This window comes from Loxodonta africana, chromosome 9 (assembly GCF_030014295.1).
Source record: "Loxodonta africana isolate mLoxAfr1 chromosome 9, mLoxAfr1.hap2, whole genome shotgun sequence".
NCBI classification, from domain to species: domain Eukaryota; kingdom Metazoa; phylum Chordata; class Mammalia; order Proboscidea; family Elephantidae; genus Loxodonta; species Loxodonta africana.
Window position 1 is genome coordinate 26,065,531 of NC_087350.1, and position 20,735 is coordinate 26,086,265.

At 41.6% G+C, this 20,735-nt stretch overlaps 1 protein-coding gene across 1 annotated transcript in view; it reads left to right on the plus strand.

The window, feature by feature from the left end:
• Nucleotides 1–20,735, plus strand: part of FRMD3 (FERM domain containing 3) — a 364,989-nt gene that overhangs the window by 266,909 nt on the left and 77,345 nt on the right. Inside the window, exons 7-9 of the mRNA XM_003407817.3 lie at nt 14,088–14,175; nt 15,808–15,896; nt 19,112–19,175. Coding sequence (XP_003407865.1) covers nt 14,088–14,175; nt 15,808–15,896; nt 19,112–19,175 — 241 coding nt within the window. The remainder of the gene's footprint in view (nt 1–14,087; nt 14,176–15,807; nt 15,897–19,111; nt 19,176–20,735) is intronic.

Here is a 20,735-nt window from a genome sequence, read left to right on the forward strand (position 1 = left end):
TGAATCGGAACTGACTTGACGGCACCTAACAACAACATGTCATAATTTAATCCACAGGGACTTTGATTTCCTTTCTCTTCCACAAGATGTCACACTGATCCATTACATTGATGAATTGTGCTCATTGGACCTAGTAAGGAATGCTAGAGGGTGGGAAATTAATCTCACAAAAATTCAGTCGCCTTTCACCTCAGTGAAATTTCTGAGAGTCCAGTGGTGTGGGGCATGTTGAGACATTCCTTGTAAAGGATTGAGTTGTTACATCTGTCCCCTCCCACAACTGAAAAGGAGGCACAATGCCTGGTGGGCCTCTTTGGATTTTGGAGGCAACACATCTCACCTTCAGGTGTGCTACTGTGGCTTATTTATCAAGTGACTCAAAAAGCTGCTAGTTTTGAGTGGGGCCCAGAACAAGAGAAGGCCCCACAACAAATTCAGGCTGCTGTGCAAGCTGTTCTGCCACTTGGATCATATGATCTGGCTGATCCGGTGGTGCTTGAAGTGTCAGCGATGCTCTTTGGAGTCTCTGGCAGGCCCCTATTGGTGAAGCACAGCCAGACCCTTAGGATTTTGGACTAAAGCCCTGACATCCTCTGCAGATACCTACTCTCCTTTTGAGAAATAGTTTTTGGCTTGTTACTGGGCCATAGTAATGACTGAATGCTTAACCATGGGCTACCAAGTCACCATGTGGCCTGAAATGCCCATCATGAACTGGATATTGTCTGACACACAGAATTATAAAGCTGGATGTGCAGAGCAGCACACCATCATTAAATGGAAGTAGTGTACATGAGATCAGGCCTGAGCAGGACCTGAAGACACAAGTATGTTGCATGAGAAAGTGACCCAAATGTCCGTGGTCTCCACTGCGGTCACATTACCTGTCCTCTCCCAGTCTGCACCTATGGCCTCATATAGAGTTCCTTATGATTAGTTGACTGAGGAAGAGAAAATTTGTACCTGGTTTACAGATAGTTCTGTGCTATATGTAGGCACCTCTCAAAGTGGAGAGTGGCAGCACTACAATCCCTTTCTGGGACTTCCCTGAAGGACAGTGGTGAAGGGAAACCTTCCTAATGGGCAGAATTTCGAGCAGTGCACCTGGTTGTTCACTTTGTATACTGATTCATGGGCTGTCTCCAATGGTTTGGCTGAATGATCAGGGACTTGGAAGGAACATAGTTGGAAAATTGGTGACAAGGAGATATGGGGGAGATGTATGTGGATAGACCTTTCTGAACGGACCAAAGAAGTGAAGATATTTGTATTTCATGTGAATGCTCACCAAAGAGTGACCTTGGTAGAGGAGGATTTTAACAATCAAGTGGACAGGATGACAAGGTCTGTGGAAACTAATCATCCTTTTCCTCCAGCTATTCCCATCATTGCCCAATGGGCTCATTAACAAAGTGGCCATGGTGGCTGGGATGGAGGTCATGCATGGACTCAGCAACATGGACTTTTACTCACCAAGGCCAACTTGGGTATATAGCCACTACTGAGTGCCCAATCTTCTAGTAACAGAGACCAACACTGAGTCCCTGATATGACACCATTTTTGAGGCAATCAGCCAGCAACCTGGTGGCAGGTTGATTACATTGGACTCCTTTAATCATGGAAAGGGCAGCATTTCGTTCTTACTGGGATAGACACTTACTCTGGATACATGGCCTGCATGCAAGGCCTCTGCCAAAATTACCATCTGTGGACTCACAGAATGCCTTATCCACCATCATGGTATCCCACACAGTGTCACCTCGGATCAAGGCACTCACTTCACAGCAAATGAATTATGGCAGTGGTCCTACACTCGTGGAATTCACTGGTCTTACCATGTTCCCCATCATCCTGCAGGATCTGGCTCTATAGAGTTATGGAAGGGCCTTCTAAAGACACAATTATGGGGCCAGCTAGGTGGCAACACTTTGCAGGGTTGGGGCAATGTTCTCCAGGAGGCTGTGTTTTTTCTCCCATAGCCAGGATTCACAGTTCTAGGAATCAAGGGGTTGACATGGGAGTGGTACCACTCACTATTTACCCCTAGTGAACCACTTACAAAATTTATGTTTCCTGTCCCCATGACCCTATGCTGTGCAGGCCTAGAGGTCTGAGTTACAAAGGAAGGAAGCTCCCACCTGGAGACACAACACTGATTCTGTTCAACTGGGAATTAAGAATGCTGCCCAGCCACTTTGAGCTCCTTATGCCTCTGGATCAACAGGCAAAGTAGGGAGATACTATACTGGCTCGTGTGATTGACCTCAACTATTGATGTTGCATAATGGAGGCAAAAGAGAGTTTGTCTGGAATATCAGGAGATCCTTTAGGGTGTCCCTTAGTACCACCATGCCCTGTGATTAAAGCCAATGGAAAACTACAGCAGCTCAATTCCAACATGGCTACTAATAGCCCAGACCCTTCAGGAATGAAGATTTGAGTCACCCCATCAGGCAAAGAACCATGACCAGCTGAGGTCCATGCTGGGGGTAAAGGAAATATGGAATGGGTGTTGGAAGAAAGTTGTTCTAAATACCAGTTATGGCCACTTGACCAGTTACAGAAATAAGGACTGTAATTTTTATGAGTATTTCCTCCTTGTATGTGTGCAGCAAATATTTTTGTTTTCTTCACTTATAAAATATAAGATGCAAATGGGGCTAGTGTGTTTCCAGTTGTACGCATGTCAGTAGTATCATAGTAGGTCAGTAATGACTTTGTAATTGTTCTTATTAAGAAATTGTGTATAGTTTAAGGAGATGTGTATAGGTGCAAAGTTTACAAGGGGTGGAGTGTCATGGTTAGGGTTGTATGTCAACTTGGCTGGGCTATGATTCTCAGTGGCTTGGATGTTATGTAATGATGTAGTTTGCCAGTTGAGTAATGTTGAAGTCATCCTTCATGATGTGGCCTGATGTGATCAGCCAATCAGTTATAAGGGGAGTTTCCTTGGGGGTGTGGCCTGCATCCAATATATATATGGCTGTTCTGGCAAAGGTCACTTGCGTGCTCTGGATCCTGCATCTGGGTCATCATCATCTGACCTTCAGTTCTTGGGAATTGAGCCAGGTTCTGCCGAACTTGGGATTCGTCATCCTCTGCAGCCTGTGAGCCAGCAGTCTACTGTCTTACTTGCTGTTCTTGGATTCATTGGCCTCTGTAGCCCTCGAGCCAGCAGCTTGACGTCTGACCTGCTGATTTTGGGTTCCTCAACTCCTGCAGCTTCGTGAGTCATTAGAAGCCTCCAAGCTGACACCTGACTCACAGACTTGGGCATCGCCAGCCTCTGCAACCATATGAGCCATTCCTTGAGATAAATCTCTCTCTCTCTGTGTGTGTGTGTGTGTGTGTGTGTAGGTATATACATACACACACACACATATATATATTTCACTCATTTTGCTTCTCTAGAGAACCGAGTCTAAGACACTACCCTGGAGGGGCCCATGGGTCCAAAGCAGGGGTTACAAAAGGATAGCCCTTGGACTGTATTCTATCCCAAATATGTATTTTTTGGCTCAAAAAATTGGTTAAAAAATGGAATCAGTTGCCATAAAGTTCCAGCTTTACTTGCAAGTGGGAGGTTTGGTGACACTAGGCCCTGAGCACTATGTGGGAATGCCTAACTGAGCTAAGAAGCAGAACCCTTTCAAAGAAGCGTTTGTCACATCTGCCTCCATTGCTATTGAATTTGCAACCACCTTCTTTTACAGATAAGGAAACAGAGGCCTGAGAAATTAATTTCTCCAAGGCTACACAGCTATGAAGTGACAGAGCTTGACCTGAAACCTGATTTTCTTGTACAGTGCTCTAATATCTTCCTAAGCTGCAGTTCTCCTAGAGGTTTTGTTTCTGCTGGGCCCCGGGGTATTGCCACTATCTCCCACATAGCACAGCAGTTACCCAAATACAGTGATCTCTGTAATGCTCTGCATAAGGATGGTCCTGAATCATCCCCCAGGGGTATGTAAAAGATTCTGCCCCTAAATAAAGAATTAGAATTGAGACTAGGGACTGTCACTTCCAGTTAGGATGTAGAAAGGCATGAGACATTGATCTCTCTTGAACACCCAGAACAAGCTGGATACACTGCAAAATCATATTTTTTAGTGCATTTGAGAGCTGATGAGTAAGGAAACCTAAATGTACTAATAGCCAGAACGTCCTTCCTAGGAGAGCTGAGACCCTCAGCTGTGCTCTCTTCTGCTGGAGTTGTGGGAGGAAGAGGAATAGACCATAGGTGGGGTAAGAAAAACCAACCAAACCATTAACAGCCTTTTGAGGCCATGAGTGGGTTGGCTTTGTGGATTGGAGACTCAAAGACCCCCATCCATCAAGCAAGCTGTGCTTTCCCGCCTTCATTTTGCCTCAGGCCTTCACTGAGGGGAGATTGGGTGTATGCTAAGGGCTGGCAGGGCCAGAGAACTGAATGAAATCCCTCCAAGGCACTCCAGACCCCCATGGAGAGCCGGGTGGTTCTTGCAATGGCAGAGAGCAGGACAACAGGGAGGAGAAAGATCTGAAGTACAGAGACTCAGTGATGGTACTGAAGAGCAAAGGAAACTCCTGGTCGCCTAAAAAGTCAGCATCTAAGCAATAAAGCCGAAAGAGCCCTCTGAAGCCTCACGGATATTTAGATCCCAGCCCTGCTGAAGGGTAAGTCCTGAAAGTCCTGATAGCACTCTCAAAACATTTGAAGTCAGTTGCGACAAAACGAAACCTGTATTCGAACAAATACATACATATGAATGTTCATTGAAGCACTTATTCACAATACTCATAAAGTGGGAACAACTCAAATATTCATTAATGATAGATAAACAAAATGTGGTACATCCATACAATGGAATATTATTCAGCCAAAAAAAGGAACAGAGTACTGATACATGCTACAACATAGATAAGCCTTGAAAACATTATGCTGAGTGAAAGAAGCCAGGCACAGAAGGTCTCATTATGTGATTCCATTTATATGAACTATCCAGAATAAGCAAATGTATAGGAACAGAAAGCAGATTAGTGGTTGCCAGGGTCCGTGAGGAGGGTGAAATGGGGAGTGATGGGCTAATGGGTGTGGGGTATCCACTGGGCATGATGAAATGTTTTGAAACTAGGTAAAGGTGATGGTTGTACAACATTGTGGATATACTAAATGCTACTGAATTGCACATTTAAAATTGTTAGTTTGTTTTATGTAACTTTCACCTCAATTAAAAATTTAAAAAAGATATGCCCCCAAAACACCTAACTTAACTCAAGTTGAGAATTCTACTTCTCAGCAGCGGAACATTATATTGCTTTTCTATATACCAATCAGTTTAATTTGAGATGGTAGGCCCAACTGGGTCAGGAGCAGCCAAACCTACTGTCTTCCCTGCCAGCCATGCTCTAAGCAGTCCAGTTCATTGCTGGTAAGATCCATACCTTATTGCACAGTGAACGTCCAGTAATATTTTGTCCTCATTCTTGGGATGCTGTACATTTTTTGTATGTGGCAGCTGGGTGGTGCAAATGTTTATGCACTTGACTACTAGCTGAAAGTTTGGTGGTTTGAACCCACCCAGAGGCGCCTAGCGTTTCTGGTTCTGAAAGGTCACAGCCTTGAAAACTCTATGGAGCACAGTTCTACTCTGCACATATGGGGTTGTCATGAGTCAGAAATGACTTGACGGCAACTAATAACAACAACAATAATGCTATGTAATGGTATGTTCCAAACCCTGTTGAGTCGATTCCAACTCATAGTGTCCCTATAGGACAAAGTAAAATTGCCCCATAGGGTTTTCAAGGAGCGCCTGGTGGATTCAAACTGCCAACCTTTTGGTTAGCAGCCGAACTCTTAACAACTGTGCTGCTAGGGCTCCAATGGTATGTTAAAGGAGGATAAATAAAAGAGAGATTTTCCCTCTTTGACTAAAAGCATTCAAGACAGACAGAAGGGCGATATATAGCTAAATAGTTACTTGATCTCACTCAATTTACTAGAAAATCATATCTCTGGAGAGTTGTTAGCTCTTAAAACAGAATTTAACTAATCACTGGTCTTTACCTATAACTGCCTCATTAGAGACATTATTAATCTTAGCAGAACATTTCCCGGTACAAGATTTAAAGGATAGAAAATCGTTGTTTTCCATTACCAAACACAGTTTTTCCCAGAAAGAAATTTCCAGTGGGAGACTCGAGGGGAAAACAAAACAAAACAAAATGTTTCTATTTAATTGATTTTAGGAAATTTCAGAATATTTAATTGTGCTCATGTGGAATCTGTACATGGATCAAGAGACAGTTGTTCAAACAGAACAACAGGTTACCGAGTGACTTAAAATTGGAAAAGGCGTGTGGCAGGATCGTATCCTTTGATCACGTTTACTCAATCTGTATGCTGAATAAATAATCCAAGAAGCCAGATTATATGAAGAATCCAGCATCAGAATTGGAGGAAGACTCATTAACTACATGTAATATGCAGGTGACACAACCTTGCTTGCCGAAAATAAAGATGTCTCAAAGCACTTACTGATGAAGGTGAAAGATAACAGTCTTCAGTTTGGATTACACCTAGGTGTAAAGAAAATTAAAATCCTCACAACTGGACCAATAAGCAAAATCATGATAAATGAAGAAAAAACACGAAAAAAAAAAAGTTGTCTAGTATTTCATTTTACTTGGATCCACAATCAACACTCATGGAAGCAGCAGTCAAGAATTCAAATGATGCATTGCATTGGACAAATCTGCTGCAAAAGACCTTTTTAAAATTTTAACAAGCATAAGTGTCACTTTCTTGACTAAGGTGCGCCTGACCCAAGCCATGGTCTTTTCAGTTGCTTCATAAACATGTAGAGCTGGACAATGAAAAAGGAAGACAGAAAAATTAATGCATTCAAATTGTGGTGTTGATGAAGAATATTGACTATACCATGGACTGCCAAAAGAACTAACAAATCAGTCTTAGAAGAAATACAACCAGAATGCTCCTTAGAAGTGAGAATGGCGAGATTTTGGCTGGCTAACTTTGGGCACATCATTAGGAAAGACCAGTCACTAGAAAAGGACATCCTGTTTGGTAAAGTAGAGGGTCAGTGAAAACGCGGGAAACCCTCAATGAGATGGATTGACACAATAGCCTCAACAATGGATTCAAACATATCAAAGATCATGAAGATGGCACAGGACCAGGCAACCTTTTGCTCTTTTATACGTAAGGCCGCCATGAGTCAGAGCTGACTCTACAACCACTAACAACAACAGCAAACAAGGATCTTCCTGAAAAACTGATCACTGATGGTCTTCATCCGTGAGCCAGGGGGGCTGGAGCCTAGCGCTGTCTGGGTCTCTGCCTTTTCTCCATTGGGTTTGGACTCTTTCCATCTTCTGTTTGAACACTTACAGTTAGCCTTTCCTTGTGATAACTTTTTAGCTCACCTCTTTCTAAATGACTGAAAAACCAACCAACCAACCAAACAAACAAAAAACCCAAACCCATTACTGTTGACTAGCCATGGAAATCTGCAGCAAAAGATACTGGCTTGAGAATTTTGTTTTATTTGGGCTTTGCTCTAAGTATCTTAGGATGACTCCTTTACATTTCCCCACCACGTATGTCGGATTTTACTCACATGCAGGGATAGTGAGGGAACAAATACCATTCTGAGGACAAGGAGAGAGCAGGTGTAGCTGCTTTCTATCTGTTAGCAGCCTCATTTTCACATTTCTTAGAGGTAAGTCCTACCTTTATCTTCATTTTACAGAATCACGAAGACGTGTCTTTTGATGCTCCCTATTCCTGTGTTGTGTACCTAGGACGGGGTAGGAAAACCGTTTCCTGTAAAGAGCCAGATAGCAAATATTTCAGGCTTCTATATGGTCTCTTTTGCAACTACTCAATTCTGTCACTGTAGTGTGGAAAGGTCCATAGGCAATACCTAAGCAAATGGGTGTGGTTGTGTCTAAAAAACTTTATTTATGGACACTGAGTTTGAATTTCACATAATTTTCATGGGTCATAAAATATTATTTTTCTTCTGATTGCTTTCAACCATTTATAGGTATAATAAAACTTTCTTATCTAGAGGGCTGTACAAAACCAAATGTGCGTTGGAGTTAACCCATAGGATTTATTCTGGGAATTCCTTACCTAGATAAAACTTGAGTCATCACCACTTTTCACCCTTCTTCCCCCTAGAATTGGAACCCTGGTGGCACAGTAGTTACAAGCTTGGCTGCTAACCAAAAGGTCGGCAGTTTGAATCCACCAGCCATTCCTTGGAAACCCTATGGAGCAGTTCTCCTCTGCCCTGTAGGGTCGCTATGAGTCAGAATTGATTTAATGGTGACAGGTTTGGTTTTTGGTTTACCCCCCAGAATTAGGGACACAACAAAGCTTTGGTATGCTGCATCTCACCAACAGCAACCCTAGAAATAGGTGTATTAGCCCTCACCAGGTCTAAATATCAGTCACCTGGGGTGAATTACCTTATCTTTAATAAGATGGCTAACAAGCTCAGTTACTAACCAAAAGGTTGGAACTTTGAATCCATCCAGAAGCACCTTGGAAGAAAAGCTTGGCATTTTTTGTAAAGGAGTCATCTTAAGATACTTAGATGGAACTTTTGCTATGTGAGATCATGAGATCATCATCTGTAAGCTACCATGAGCAGACTTTCCTGTTACTTTTAGCCAAAAACATCTTCACCAACACACTGAATAACAAAGAATGAACTTGCCAAGGCTCCAAAAGAGGAAAGTGGAAAGAGTAAGGGGCAGAGTGGGTCCTGAGATGGTCCTTTGGAACAAACAGGATTGAACTTTAAAAGAAATGGAAGGTCTCTGGATGGTGCAGTTTGCATTCAACTACTAACCTAAAGGTTGGTGGTTTAAACCCACCCAACAATGGCAAAAAGGCCTGGAGACCTGCTTCCATAACACTGTGGAGCACAGTTCTACTCTGTAACACATGAGGTCGCCATAAGTTGGACTTGATATTCCAAAGTATCAGCCATTGAAAACTCTATGAAGCACAGCTCTACTCTGACATGGGGCCTCTGTGAGTTGGAACCGACTTGACAGCAAGTGTTAACTGGTTAATAAGATGAAATATTTAGAACTTGAAAAAAGTTTTCTGTAAGAACGGTAGAAACCACGCCATCTTTAAATGTTTCAAACATGGCACCTGGGAGAGTCAGTGGAGACATGTTGGCCATAGGATATTGGTAGTGATGGTGGTACAGGCACTAAAAAGTGGCTTGGAACGGGACAGACTTGGATTTACACAGGCTCTTCCAATTACTAGCTAGCTATGTAACCTTGAACAAGTAACTTTTCCTCTTTGGGTGCTGGAACCCTCAGCTATAAAATGAAGATAAGAATTTCTACTTTATGAATATTAAATGCATATGTTGCTTGGCACAGTATGGTTTAGTACAAGATACTTCTGTGTATACATCTGTTACATTCCTGACAGATACTGTTTAGTTCAGTAGTGTTTTTGGGCTGCATGTTTCATCCAATAATTCTTTTATTAAAAAGGAAAGGTTATTTCTTTTTTAGTTATTATGAACCATATAATGCTTAAAAAGAGCATATAAAAAGAGTATATGTACATAAATAATACATATATAAATATACGTTATATATGAAGTGGTGGTCCGGGTTTGATTCCTGGCCAATGCACCTCACGCATAACCATCGCCCATCTGTCAGTGGAGACTTGCTGAACAGGTTTCAGTGGAACTTCCAGACTAAGATGCACTAGGAAGAAAGACCTGGTGATATACTTCTGAAAAATCAGCCAGTGAAAATCCTATAGATCACGACAGTGAGACCCACAAATGATTAAGGAGATGGCGCAGGTCTAGGCAGGGTTTCATTCCATTGCACATGAAGCAGCTAACAGCAACACATACATATATTATTTAAAGCAATAATTAAAAATACAGGTATGAACTCCAAACTCTGCTTTCTGAATTAGAAGTTAATGCACATACCTGCTTTAGGAGAATCAAGTTCTTCAAAAATTCATTTTCAAAATTGGTCCCTGAAGTAAAGCAGACCATTTGAAGGAAGATTTGGCTTGATTTCAAGAAAAAGTTATTATAATTATTCGCCTGTTCAATAAAGAAACAATAGAACCAAGAAGGTCACCAACTCTATTGATGGTGATGAGGAAAGGGAGTTTTTGAAAGCTTTCTCAATGCATATGGGTATTTCTCTCTCTGTAGATCTATAATAAGTTCTTAAAAAAATTTTTTTATGTGGTGAAATATATAAAACAAAACATTTGCCATTTCAACCATTTTTCCACGTACAATTCAGTGACATTCATTACCTTCGCCATGTTGTATAACTATCACTGCTCTGTTTCCAAATTTTTTCATCCCCCCAAACGGGAGCTCAGTGCCCCTTAAGTAGTATCTCCCTATATCCCCCTCCCTGCTGCCTCTGGCACCGACTAATAAACTGTGGTCTCTATGCATTTGTCTATTCTGGATATTTCATATAAGTGGGATCATACACTATTTGTCCTTTAATGACTGATTTATTTCACTTAGCATCATGAGGTTCACCCTCAACGTTCATCCATGATGTAACATGTATCAAGACTTCATGCATTTTTATGACTAAATAATATTTCAGTGTATGTATATACACATTTTATTTATCCGTTGATGGACACTTGAAGTGATATCTTACCTTTCACCAGAAAATAAAAATAATTATTAAATGTAAATATTGGGGTCTCTCTCTCTCTCTCTCACTCACACACACACACACACACACACACATTCACCTCACACCCTCCCTCTGGAATTAGGGGCACAGCAGTCAAAACTGTGCCATGCAACATCTTATCAACGGCAACCCTAGAGATAGGTGTACTTGGGTGGCCCTCAGGTCAAAACCTCAGTCTAACGAGCAGGGCAGATTGAACCAGGACCCACCCCAAGGTAGCCTGGTGCTTACCACGCCACAGGTGATTAGCTCTACTCGGGGATAATCCACTGCACAGGAATGAATGGCCGTCACCCTGCCCCACACTAATGAGAGCTGCTCTGCTCTACAGATCAAAGCCTTATTACTATTGCTTAAACTGTCAGCACTTTTTTATAAGCTGCACATTTTTTATTTTTAAAAAGCCAAGTTTAATTTTAAAGCACACTCTTCTTTTCTAATCAGTCTGGAAACAAGTTAATTGTGAAAGGTTTGTAATTTGGAAGTTCAAGTTGGAAAAAAAAGTGAATAATTTGATGGTATAGTGGTTAAGAACTTGGCCGCTAACCAAAAGGTTGGCAGTTCAAGTCCACCAGCCACTCCTTGGAAACCCTATGGGGCAGTTCTACTCTGTCCTATAGGGTCTCTATGAGTTGGAATCAACTCGATGGCGATAGCTTTGGCTTGGATTTAGGTGGCCTCTTTCTGGTCACTGCCCTATCCTTCCTAAATCTAATGGCTATATTATTTCTAATCACAAACACAGACCAATGGGCTTCAGGGCAACCATGAGGTGAGTGGGCAACTGCACATGGAGCATTTGGGTAGCTTTGGCTCCTTCCTTCTGGTTGCCTTGTGCTAAGTTGTGGGCAGCTGTCGTATTTGCTCCCAGGCAGGAAGAGAGGAGCAACAAGTGTGGGTGCTTGGGCTGGAGGTGCTCTGCATGGGCAATACCCAGAGAAATTAGAGCCTTCAACCCCAAAGTCAAGTTACTGACACATCCTTCCCACATGGCATATCCCACTCTTCCCTGCAACTTCAGGAGGCTGCAGCATGAAGTAGATACACCAAATACAAAGATGAGTGCACAACCAAGAATCGCTAAACACTTAAGGGAACATCAACTCAGTGAAAGAGAGACTCTGACTTAGCAAACTAAAGGACCTTTATCTGGGAAGCAGCATTAATGGAACAAACAGGATTGAACTTTAAAAGAAATGGAAGGTCTCTGGATGGTGCAGTTTGCATTCAACTACTAACCTAAAGGTTGGTGGTTTAAACCCACCCAACAATGGCAAAAAGGCCTGGAGACCTGCTTCCATAACACTGTGGAGCACAGTTCTACTCTGTAACACATGAGGTCGCCATAAGTTGGACTAAACAGCAACGGGTTTGGTTGGTTGGTTGGTTGATTTTTTTGGGGATATCTTCAGAAGAAGAAGAGGAATTTATGTCCGCAAGATAAGAACAGGAAGCTGTTTTAGGAACCACAGAGATAAGTTGGAAATGAAATATTTAATTGATACTTTTGAAAAAAATAAATGAGATGAAAAGCAGAATGCACACAGTTGAGTAAATTAGCAAGCTGAAAATTTGAATTAAGAAATAATTCAGATATATAATATATAATATATATATGTAAAGTATGAAACAAAGGTTAAAAAACACGGAGGATAGTAAAATCCATTTACTAGAGCTTAAAGGAAAGAACAGAGAAAATGGTTGGAGGTGGGGGAGGGAAAAGAATCAAAGAAATGGTGGGAGAAAGATTGGAATTGTTGGATTGAAAGAACCCACCCAATGCTGATGGGGATGAATAAACAAAGGTGCCCTCTAGACATCAGAGGGAAATTTCAGAACAGTAATAAAGAAGAGAGCCGTGGTGGCTCAGTGGTAGAATTCTCCTCTTCCATGCTGGAGATCTAGGTTTGATTCTTGGCCAATGTACTTCATGCACGGCCGCCACCTATCTGTCAGTGGAGGCTTGTGTGTTGCTATCATGTTGACCAGGTTTCAGCAGAACATCCAGATTAAGATGGACTAGGAAGAAAGGCCTGGCAATGTACTTCCAGAAGGCAGCCAATGAAAACCCTGTGGATCACAATGGTCTGATCCCAGTTGGGGGGAAAGAACCCATCTCAGAGGAGGAGTGTGGATTGATGTAATATAATGTAATTGTATATTTTAAAAATAAAAATGAATTCCTTAGTAAACTCTTCTTAATTGTTAGGGGAGATGCAAAGTTCATGTGATTATCCTTGGAAGAAGGTTCAGCTTCTCTACAGGGTATTAATGTTGTTGCTAGGTGCCGTCAGGTCGGTGCCAACTCATAGCAACCCTATGTACAACATAACGAAACACTGGCTGGTCCTGCACCATCCTCACAATCATTATATTTGAGCCCGTTGTTGCAAACATTGTGTCAGTCCATCGCATTGAGGGTCTTCTTCTTTTTCGATGACCCTCTATCAGCATGATATCCTTCTCCAGGGATGGTCCCTCCTGATACCATGTCCAAAGTATGTGAGATGAAGTCTCGCCATCCTTGTTTCTAAGGAGCATTCTGGCTATACTTCTTCCAAGACAGATTTGTTCATTTTCTGGCAGTCCATGGTATACTCAGTATTCTTTACCAACACCATAATTCAAAGGCATCAATTCTTCTTCAGTCTTCCTTATTCATTGTCCAGCCTTCACTTGGGATGTTAATATTAGTCATCAAAATGGAGTCTTTGAACTGTTGCACATTCCTGGTTTAGACACTAGGCTGGAATAGGCTTCAGACCCATCTGTATTTGTAGCCTTTTTGTTTTGATCCTGAGGCCAAGACCTTGTTTACTACTCTGGAGGTCAGTGCTGCAACTAGTGGATGAGATTTCCTTTCAAAATCCAGGGCTTTGCAATGGAATAGTTGATGATCCTTCTTAGCTGGGTGGCTCTGTTTAGGCTTGTTGATGGGAGAACGTAATTGCTCACTTTCTGCCCTGATCAAGAAGGAATGCCATTCACCTTGGGTAATCTTTTTAAACGAGTAGGAAAGAACAGATGCTGGGTGTTATTTCATATGAAGATTGAATTTGCAAGGGCCTACTTATTGGTAACTTGATAGCCTTGATTAACTGTATGGATCAGTGGAGTACTCAGAGTGTGTGTGGATTTATTGTGGAACAATTAGGCAGAAAACTTGAGCTCAGATTCCTTAGCAGAGAGCTCCTTGTGGTGAGAAATAATGATGGGCCTTACTCATATCACTTTTGGTAGGATTTTTCCTCTTTCTTGGGTTTAGAGTATTATTCTTTATTGAATGAAGGATCTCGATCTTTTCATTATTTTCCGTATTAACTCCCTAAACTTTTTTTGTGTGTGATTTTAGAGGCCAGAGCCCACCAGTTGCTGAATTTAATTTGCTCCTGAAAGCTCATGCTTTGGAAACCTATGGGGTGGATCCCCACCCATGCAAGGTAACTGGCCCTCATAGCTGATCTCCATGTAATGATTGCTTTGCCCGAAAGAGAATTAATTGGCGTGCAGATCAGGAAAACCCTGCGTAGGACCATTCCTTAGTCTGACTCCAGAGCCTAACTGGAAAGAACAACTGTGGGTATCAGTCTTCCAACTGGTTGCTAATGGCTATGTAGAAGCCACATTTTCCTAATTGACGAACAAGGATTCATTTGTCAAGTAGATGGTTTTACCCCTGAGGATTCACATGGTCCTAACAGACTTACCGTCAAGGCCATTGCCATCAGGACTGCAGCTGTAAAAAATGGGAAGGTGGAAGAAAAAAAAAATGACTTAAAATTGTATTTTGGCATTGTGGTGATTAGTTTTTTCTTTTTTCATTTATTCATATTATTTGACAGTCAATATTTTTCCCAAGTGTGAAACATAGACCACCTGCATCAGAATAACGTGGCCCCTCCCCTAGAGCTACGGAATCAGAATTGCTAGGGGTGCAGCTGGGGAAGCTGCCTTTGTATCAAGGCCCCAAGATGATGCTTAAGCACACATTTTTCCAAAATGTCTAATGAGCAGTGTTTTCCTGTCCATAGCCTAAACTAATCATGTATCACCCAGATACCAACCTTAGTCCTAAACTAAGCATTGATATCAGCCAGGCTCTTAAAAATAAGTTTTTGAGTTATACTAGAACATTTCATTACCCAGATGGGATCGACTAAAAATATTTGGAAAAGTACTAGTCCTATAACTCTCAATGCAGGCTTACTAGAATCACCTGGGGAGCTTCATAAACTCCTGGCGTCCAGAAACCACCCCACTCCAAATACATCAAAATCTCTGGGGGATGAAGAACAGGTCTCAGGTTTTTTTTTTTCTTTTTTTAAAGCTCCTAGATGATTCCAAAGTGCACCCAAGGCCAGGAACCAATGGTACTTGTACATATGGGTATTTGTATCCTCTTGTGCTCCCCAATGGTTATTTTAGCGTATTTGCTAACTGCCCCTTCCTAGTAGTAGTATAAACCAGATTATTCCATTTAGTGAATTAGATTTGTATCCACCAATGCGACCCTCTCTGTTTATTTTATTTATTATTTAGTGACCTCACTTTTTTAATTCTCTTGGTTCCTTTGTCTTCACTTAATTGAGATGCTGAGTGTTCTGGATATACGTTGGAAGCAAAGTAAGCTTTTCTGGACATATTTTTATACTGAAATTGCCAGAAATTCTGTCTGACGTTGAATCATATTAGATTAGATACCCAGGATTTGATTTATGGCGTTAGCGTGCTGATGGCAACTAAGAACACTTTGTCCGTGTTACAGGACAGATCTGAGAATCCAGGCAGCCCCAGAAGACACTTGGAAGTAGACATAGAGGTTTGGGCCTAATCTTTATCTTCCCAGGAGGCCCTCGTAGGGGCAGAAGGTCCATTGCTCAAGGAGAAAAGCTAGACCCCACCCAGACTTTGGAAGTCCTGCTCTTAGACTGCCCATCTCGGAAACTTAGTTTATTGCCAGAATCATTGGAATTAACCTGAAATTAACCCAAGATGAGGATGGGTAAGCACACCGTTTATCCTTGGTTTTATTTTTCCCTAATCCGCATAGATTTTTGTTTGTACTTTTTCAGGATTCAACAGGCGCAACAACATTTTTAGGATTCACAGCTGCGGGCTTTGTGGTATTCCAGGGAAATAAGAGAATCCACTTGATAAAATGGTGAGTACTTCTTTGGAAAACTATTTTGCCATTGTCCCTAATCTTCCCCCTCTCCCTTTGGCTTGACTCGAAATTGTCAGGTAGAATACCTAGTGTCTGTATTTTTGCTCTAGAGCTTGATCATAAAGAATTTAGCATCTGAGTGGATTCCCATCTAGGTTGCCCTGTCTTGATGAGGAATTGGATTGTCAGGCTGAGGAGTCAACTTAGGAGACCTGGAAAGTGCTCCAGGCTCAGGGGCTCTGCCTCCGTAGAGAAGACATCCAGTGGTTTCTCACCAGTAGCTTCTGCTGCTCTGGCCCAAAGGACCATCTCAGGACCCACTCTGCCCCTCACTCTTTCCACTTTTGAATCCTTGGCAATTTCATTCTTTGTTATTCAGTGTGTTGGTGAAGATGTTTTTGGCTAAAAGTAACAGGGAAGTCTGCTCGTGGTAGCTTACAAATGATGATCTGATGATCTCACTTAGCAAAATTCCAGAAGGAGGTTGGTTACCTTAACTGCCCGACTCACCACGAAGGACTTGGGTCTCTCCCTTTTCTTCTCTGCCATCTCAGAGTGTTGGCCTTTGTCCCCAGGTCAGTGGTCATTAGATGGCTATGCAGCTTTGACCATCACACCTCCATAAAATGATACCCAAAGCCTGGGGAAAGCAACCCCTTTCAAGTGTCTCCTTTTAAAATACGGGTAACTTTTTCTGCAGCCTTCCTGTATATCATATGCCCCTTCTTAAGTCAATTCCTGCCAAGAAGAATGGCAACTCAGTGACAGTTTGCTTGAATCAAGATCTGTCCTCTTCTGGATGGGAAGAAGGTAACCTGTATAACCATGACCTTGAGGAATAATAAAGTATAGGTCATGTCAGTAATGTAGTGGGAGACGAATCAGGGTACCAGCAGTGCCTGCTACATCTGCTTTTGATAAAGAGTGAGAAAATTGAACACTATATATACATTGGAATATTGTAAAGGCTTAGTCTTGCTCATATCTAACTTGCCTCAGTCTCCTCTCTGATGACCCCTGACAGGATTGTCCCCTATGTGTCTCACTGGGTAGTGGCCTCATTCCTTCAGCCCAAGCCCTGGGTCTGAAGTTCTTCCTTGATTGGCAGTGGACCACCATCAGTCAGCATTGGAAATGCTCTTTTGTACCTATAGGAACCTCAGGTCCATGGTTCTATTAGCTTCAGAGTTTCTTCCAGCACCTCTTTATATTGAGTTCCCCTACTCTTGCACAATCCTCTTAGCACCTTCTTCTTAGCACCTGCCTTCCTTTTGGGTCTTCTCTACTAGATTAGCATCAGTCAACTAATGTATACTTTGCTCCCTATGTCTCCTGCCCCTTTCCCTAATCAGACTTCCCTTTCTGAGATCCCTGATTGCCTTGTTTAGCTTCCTTGTCCTTTCTGTCCTTGCCTCTTACTCAGTTTATACTTTTGATTCACCCTTACCCTATGCTCTAGTTGTTCTCTTCTTCCACGATTAGCATTCTCAAAACTCTGATTTGCCTTTATAATAAGTCACTTAACTTCTCTGTTTACTCACCCATATTAAAACAAAAACAAATCCAGTTGCTGTCAAATTGATTCTGATTCATAGCAACCCTATAGGATAGAGTAGAACTGCTGCCCCATAGGGTTTCCAAGGCTGTAGGTCTTTACAGAAGCAGACTGCCATCTTTCTCCCATGGAGCAGCTGGTGCGTTTGAACTGCTGGCCTTTCGGTTAGCAGTCAAGCACTTAACCACAGTGCCACCAGGGCTCCGTCCATAAGATGGCGGTCAATAATACCTGGTTACTTCTACAGAGGGAAGTAGATGGGGGAGAACCAAATGAAAGAATGTGTGTGGGAGTGCTTTGTAAATCTGGTGTAATTTATGAACTCAAAAAGTACTATACACACATTAACAGACGGTGGAATCCATTTTTCTTTGTATTTTCAGCATCTACAAAGAAGCTCCAATGTTAAGCCACCTTCAATCCATTTCAGAATAGATTCCTCAAGGATTCCTACTGACTTTGGAAAGCATGAATAAAGTAGGGGACTTCACCCATTCAGCAAAGGGGAGCTAGATCTTTGGGTTTCTGAATTGTTTGAGCCCTGGAATAGTTAGGTTAGGACTTGACAAGTCTCAAGTGCAGATTCATTGTACGTCTCTCATCTCTTTGGGCCTCAGTTTCTTCCTGGATACACCGAAGAGTTGAGATGAATGATCTCTGAGCTATTTGTTTTGGGGTTCTGCACCTGGTCTACATCTTTTTAGGGGTGTTGATGGAGTGCTGATGCTGACCCCATCCTTCCCAGAATCTGCTTAGTCACACATCTTTGTGACAACCGTTTATATGTTAGTAAAACAAATGATCTTCCCACATTAATCTTAGATGTGTGTGTGTATTTTAACTTTCATTAAGCTTTGTCATTCTCACAAACCATGGACCTAAGTTAAAATGGCTTAATGTGATCTCCCTGCTGTTTCCCCCAGGAAAACCACAGGGACATGCATCACTATCCTGGGGATTAGACCAAAGGAGTAAAAATAGAATTCTTTCTTGTCTCTATACACATCTTCCCACCAAACAGGTGAACTGGCGTCTATGATTCAGGCAGGTTTTAATTGGTAGCCCCTTAGGATGAAAGCTAAAGTCACTTTTTTGACTACCATTTGTCATTCTTCGAGTTATTCTCACAATTTTGAGCATCTTGATATATGATAAAACAATTTTTTTTATAAACAGGGAGAGCAGGAGTGAAAATTTTGCAACATGATGTGTGTGCTTCTTGAATATGGATGTGATATAATGAGGGAGACAATTACTATGAATCTGAATCACTTCATTCGCTGAGTCTGAAAATAACCACATTCTTCCTACCTTGAAAAGTGGGCTGACCAATTAATGTTGTTTTGGTCATTAAAGCTGACAGAAATTTCTAGAGCTGCTCAGAAAAAAGGCACAGCCTAAATGTAAGACGTGGAATAAATAATTCTGAGCTGCCTACGGAGGGAGCCTCTCTCGGGAAGGAAATTGCTGTATAATTCATCTGGGGGCTCTTCGCTGCTCATTATGCCTTCACTGGTGATAAGATAATGTCTTGTTTCATTGCAGTCTGCCTGGCATTTGTGAGTCAGACAGGTTCCTGTGGGAAAGCCAGTTACCTTGGTTAACTGCCATTTTTTTTTTTTTTTCCTTCTCACCTAAAGAGGTTTTCTTTTCTTAGGCCAGATGTCTCCAAATTGAAGTTTGAAGGGAAGACCTTTTATGTGATTGGCACCCAAAAGGAGGTCAGATACTGCTTTTCTAACTACCTGTTGTTGTCTGTGTGTGTGTGCATGAAACAGATTCAGAAATAAAATATGCCTTTATGATTGTAGCCCTAAAAGGCTGTGACCTTGAAGAGGAATAGCATTGTGTTCAACATCAAAAAGATCTGTCCTGAAGTACAATGCTGTCAGTGATAGGATAATATCCATAAGCCTGTAAGGAAGACCAGTTAATATGAACGTTATTCAAATTTATGCACTAACCACTAAGGCCAAAGATGAAGAAACTGAAGATTTTTACCAACTTTGGCAGTCTGAAATTGATCAAACATACAATCAGGATGCACTGATAATTACTGGTGATTGGAATGCAAAAGTTGGAAACGAAGAAGTATTGGTAGTTGGAAAATATGGCCTTGGTGATAGAAACCATGCTAGAGATTGCATGATTGAATTTTGTAAGACCAATGACTTCTTCATTGCAAATACCTTCTTTTTAACCAACATAAACAGCAGCTATACATGTGGACCTCTCCAGATGAAATACACAGGAATCAAATTGACTACATCTGTGGAAAGAGACGATGGAAAAGCTTAATATCATCAGTCAGAACAAGGCGAGGGGCCAACTGCAGATCAGACCATCAATTACTCATATGCAAGTTCAAGTTGAAACTGAAGAAAATTAGAACAAGTCAACGAGAGCAAAAGTATGACCTTGGGCATATCCCACCTGAATTTAGAGACTATCTCAAGAATAGATTTGACTCATTGAACACTAATGACTTAAGACCAGACTAGTTGCGGAATGACATCAAGGACATCATACATAAAGAAAGCAAGAGGTCATTAAAAAGACAGGTGAGAAAGAAAAGACCTAAAGGGTTATCAGAAGAGACTCTGAAACTTGCTCTTGAACTTCGAGTAGCTAAAGCAAAAGGAAAAAATGAAGTCAAAGTGCTGAACAGAAGATTTCAAAGGATGGCTCGAGAAGACAAAGTGAGGTATTACGATGACACATGCAAAGACCTGGAGATGTAAAACCAAAAGGGAGGAACATGCTCAGCATTTCTCATGCTGAAGAAGTGAGGAAAAAATTCAAACCTGTAGTTGCAATATTGAAGCATTCTACAAGGAAAATATTAAATGACACAGGAAGCATCAAAAGAAGATGGAAGGAATACACAGAGTCACTGTACCAAAAAGAATTAGTTGATGTTCAGCCATTTCACGAGGTAACATATGATCAGGAACCGATGGTACTGAAGTCCAAGCTACACTGAAGGCATTGGTGAAAAACAAGGAATTGATGGAATACCAGTTGAGATGTTTCAATGAACGGATGCAACGCTGGACGTGCTCACCTGTCTATGCCGAGAAATTTTGGAAGACAGCTACCTGGCCAACCGACTGGAAGAGATCCATATTTACCCCTATTCCCAAGAAAGGTGATCCAACCAAATGTGGAAATTATAGAACAGTATTATTAATATCCCATGCAAGCAAAATTGTGCTGATTATCATTCAAAAGTGGCTGCAGCAGTATATTGATGGGTAACTGCTAGAAATTCAATCCAGATT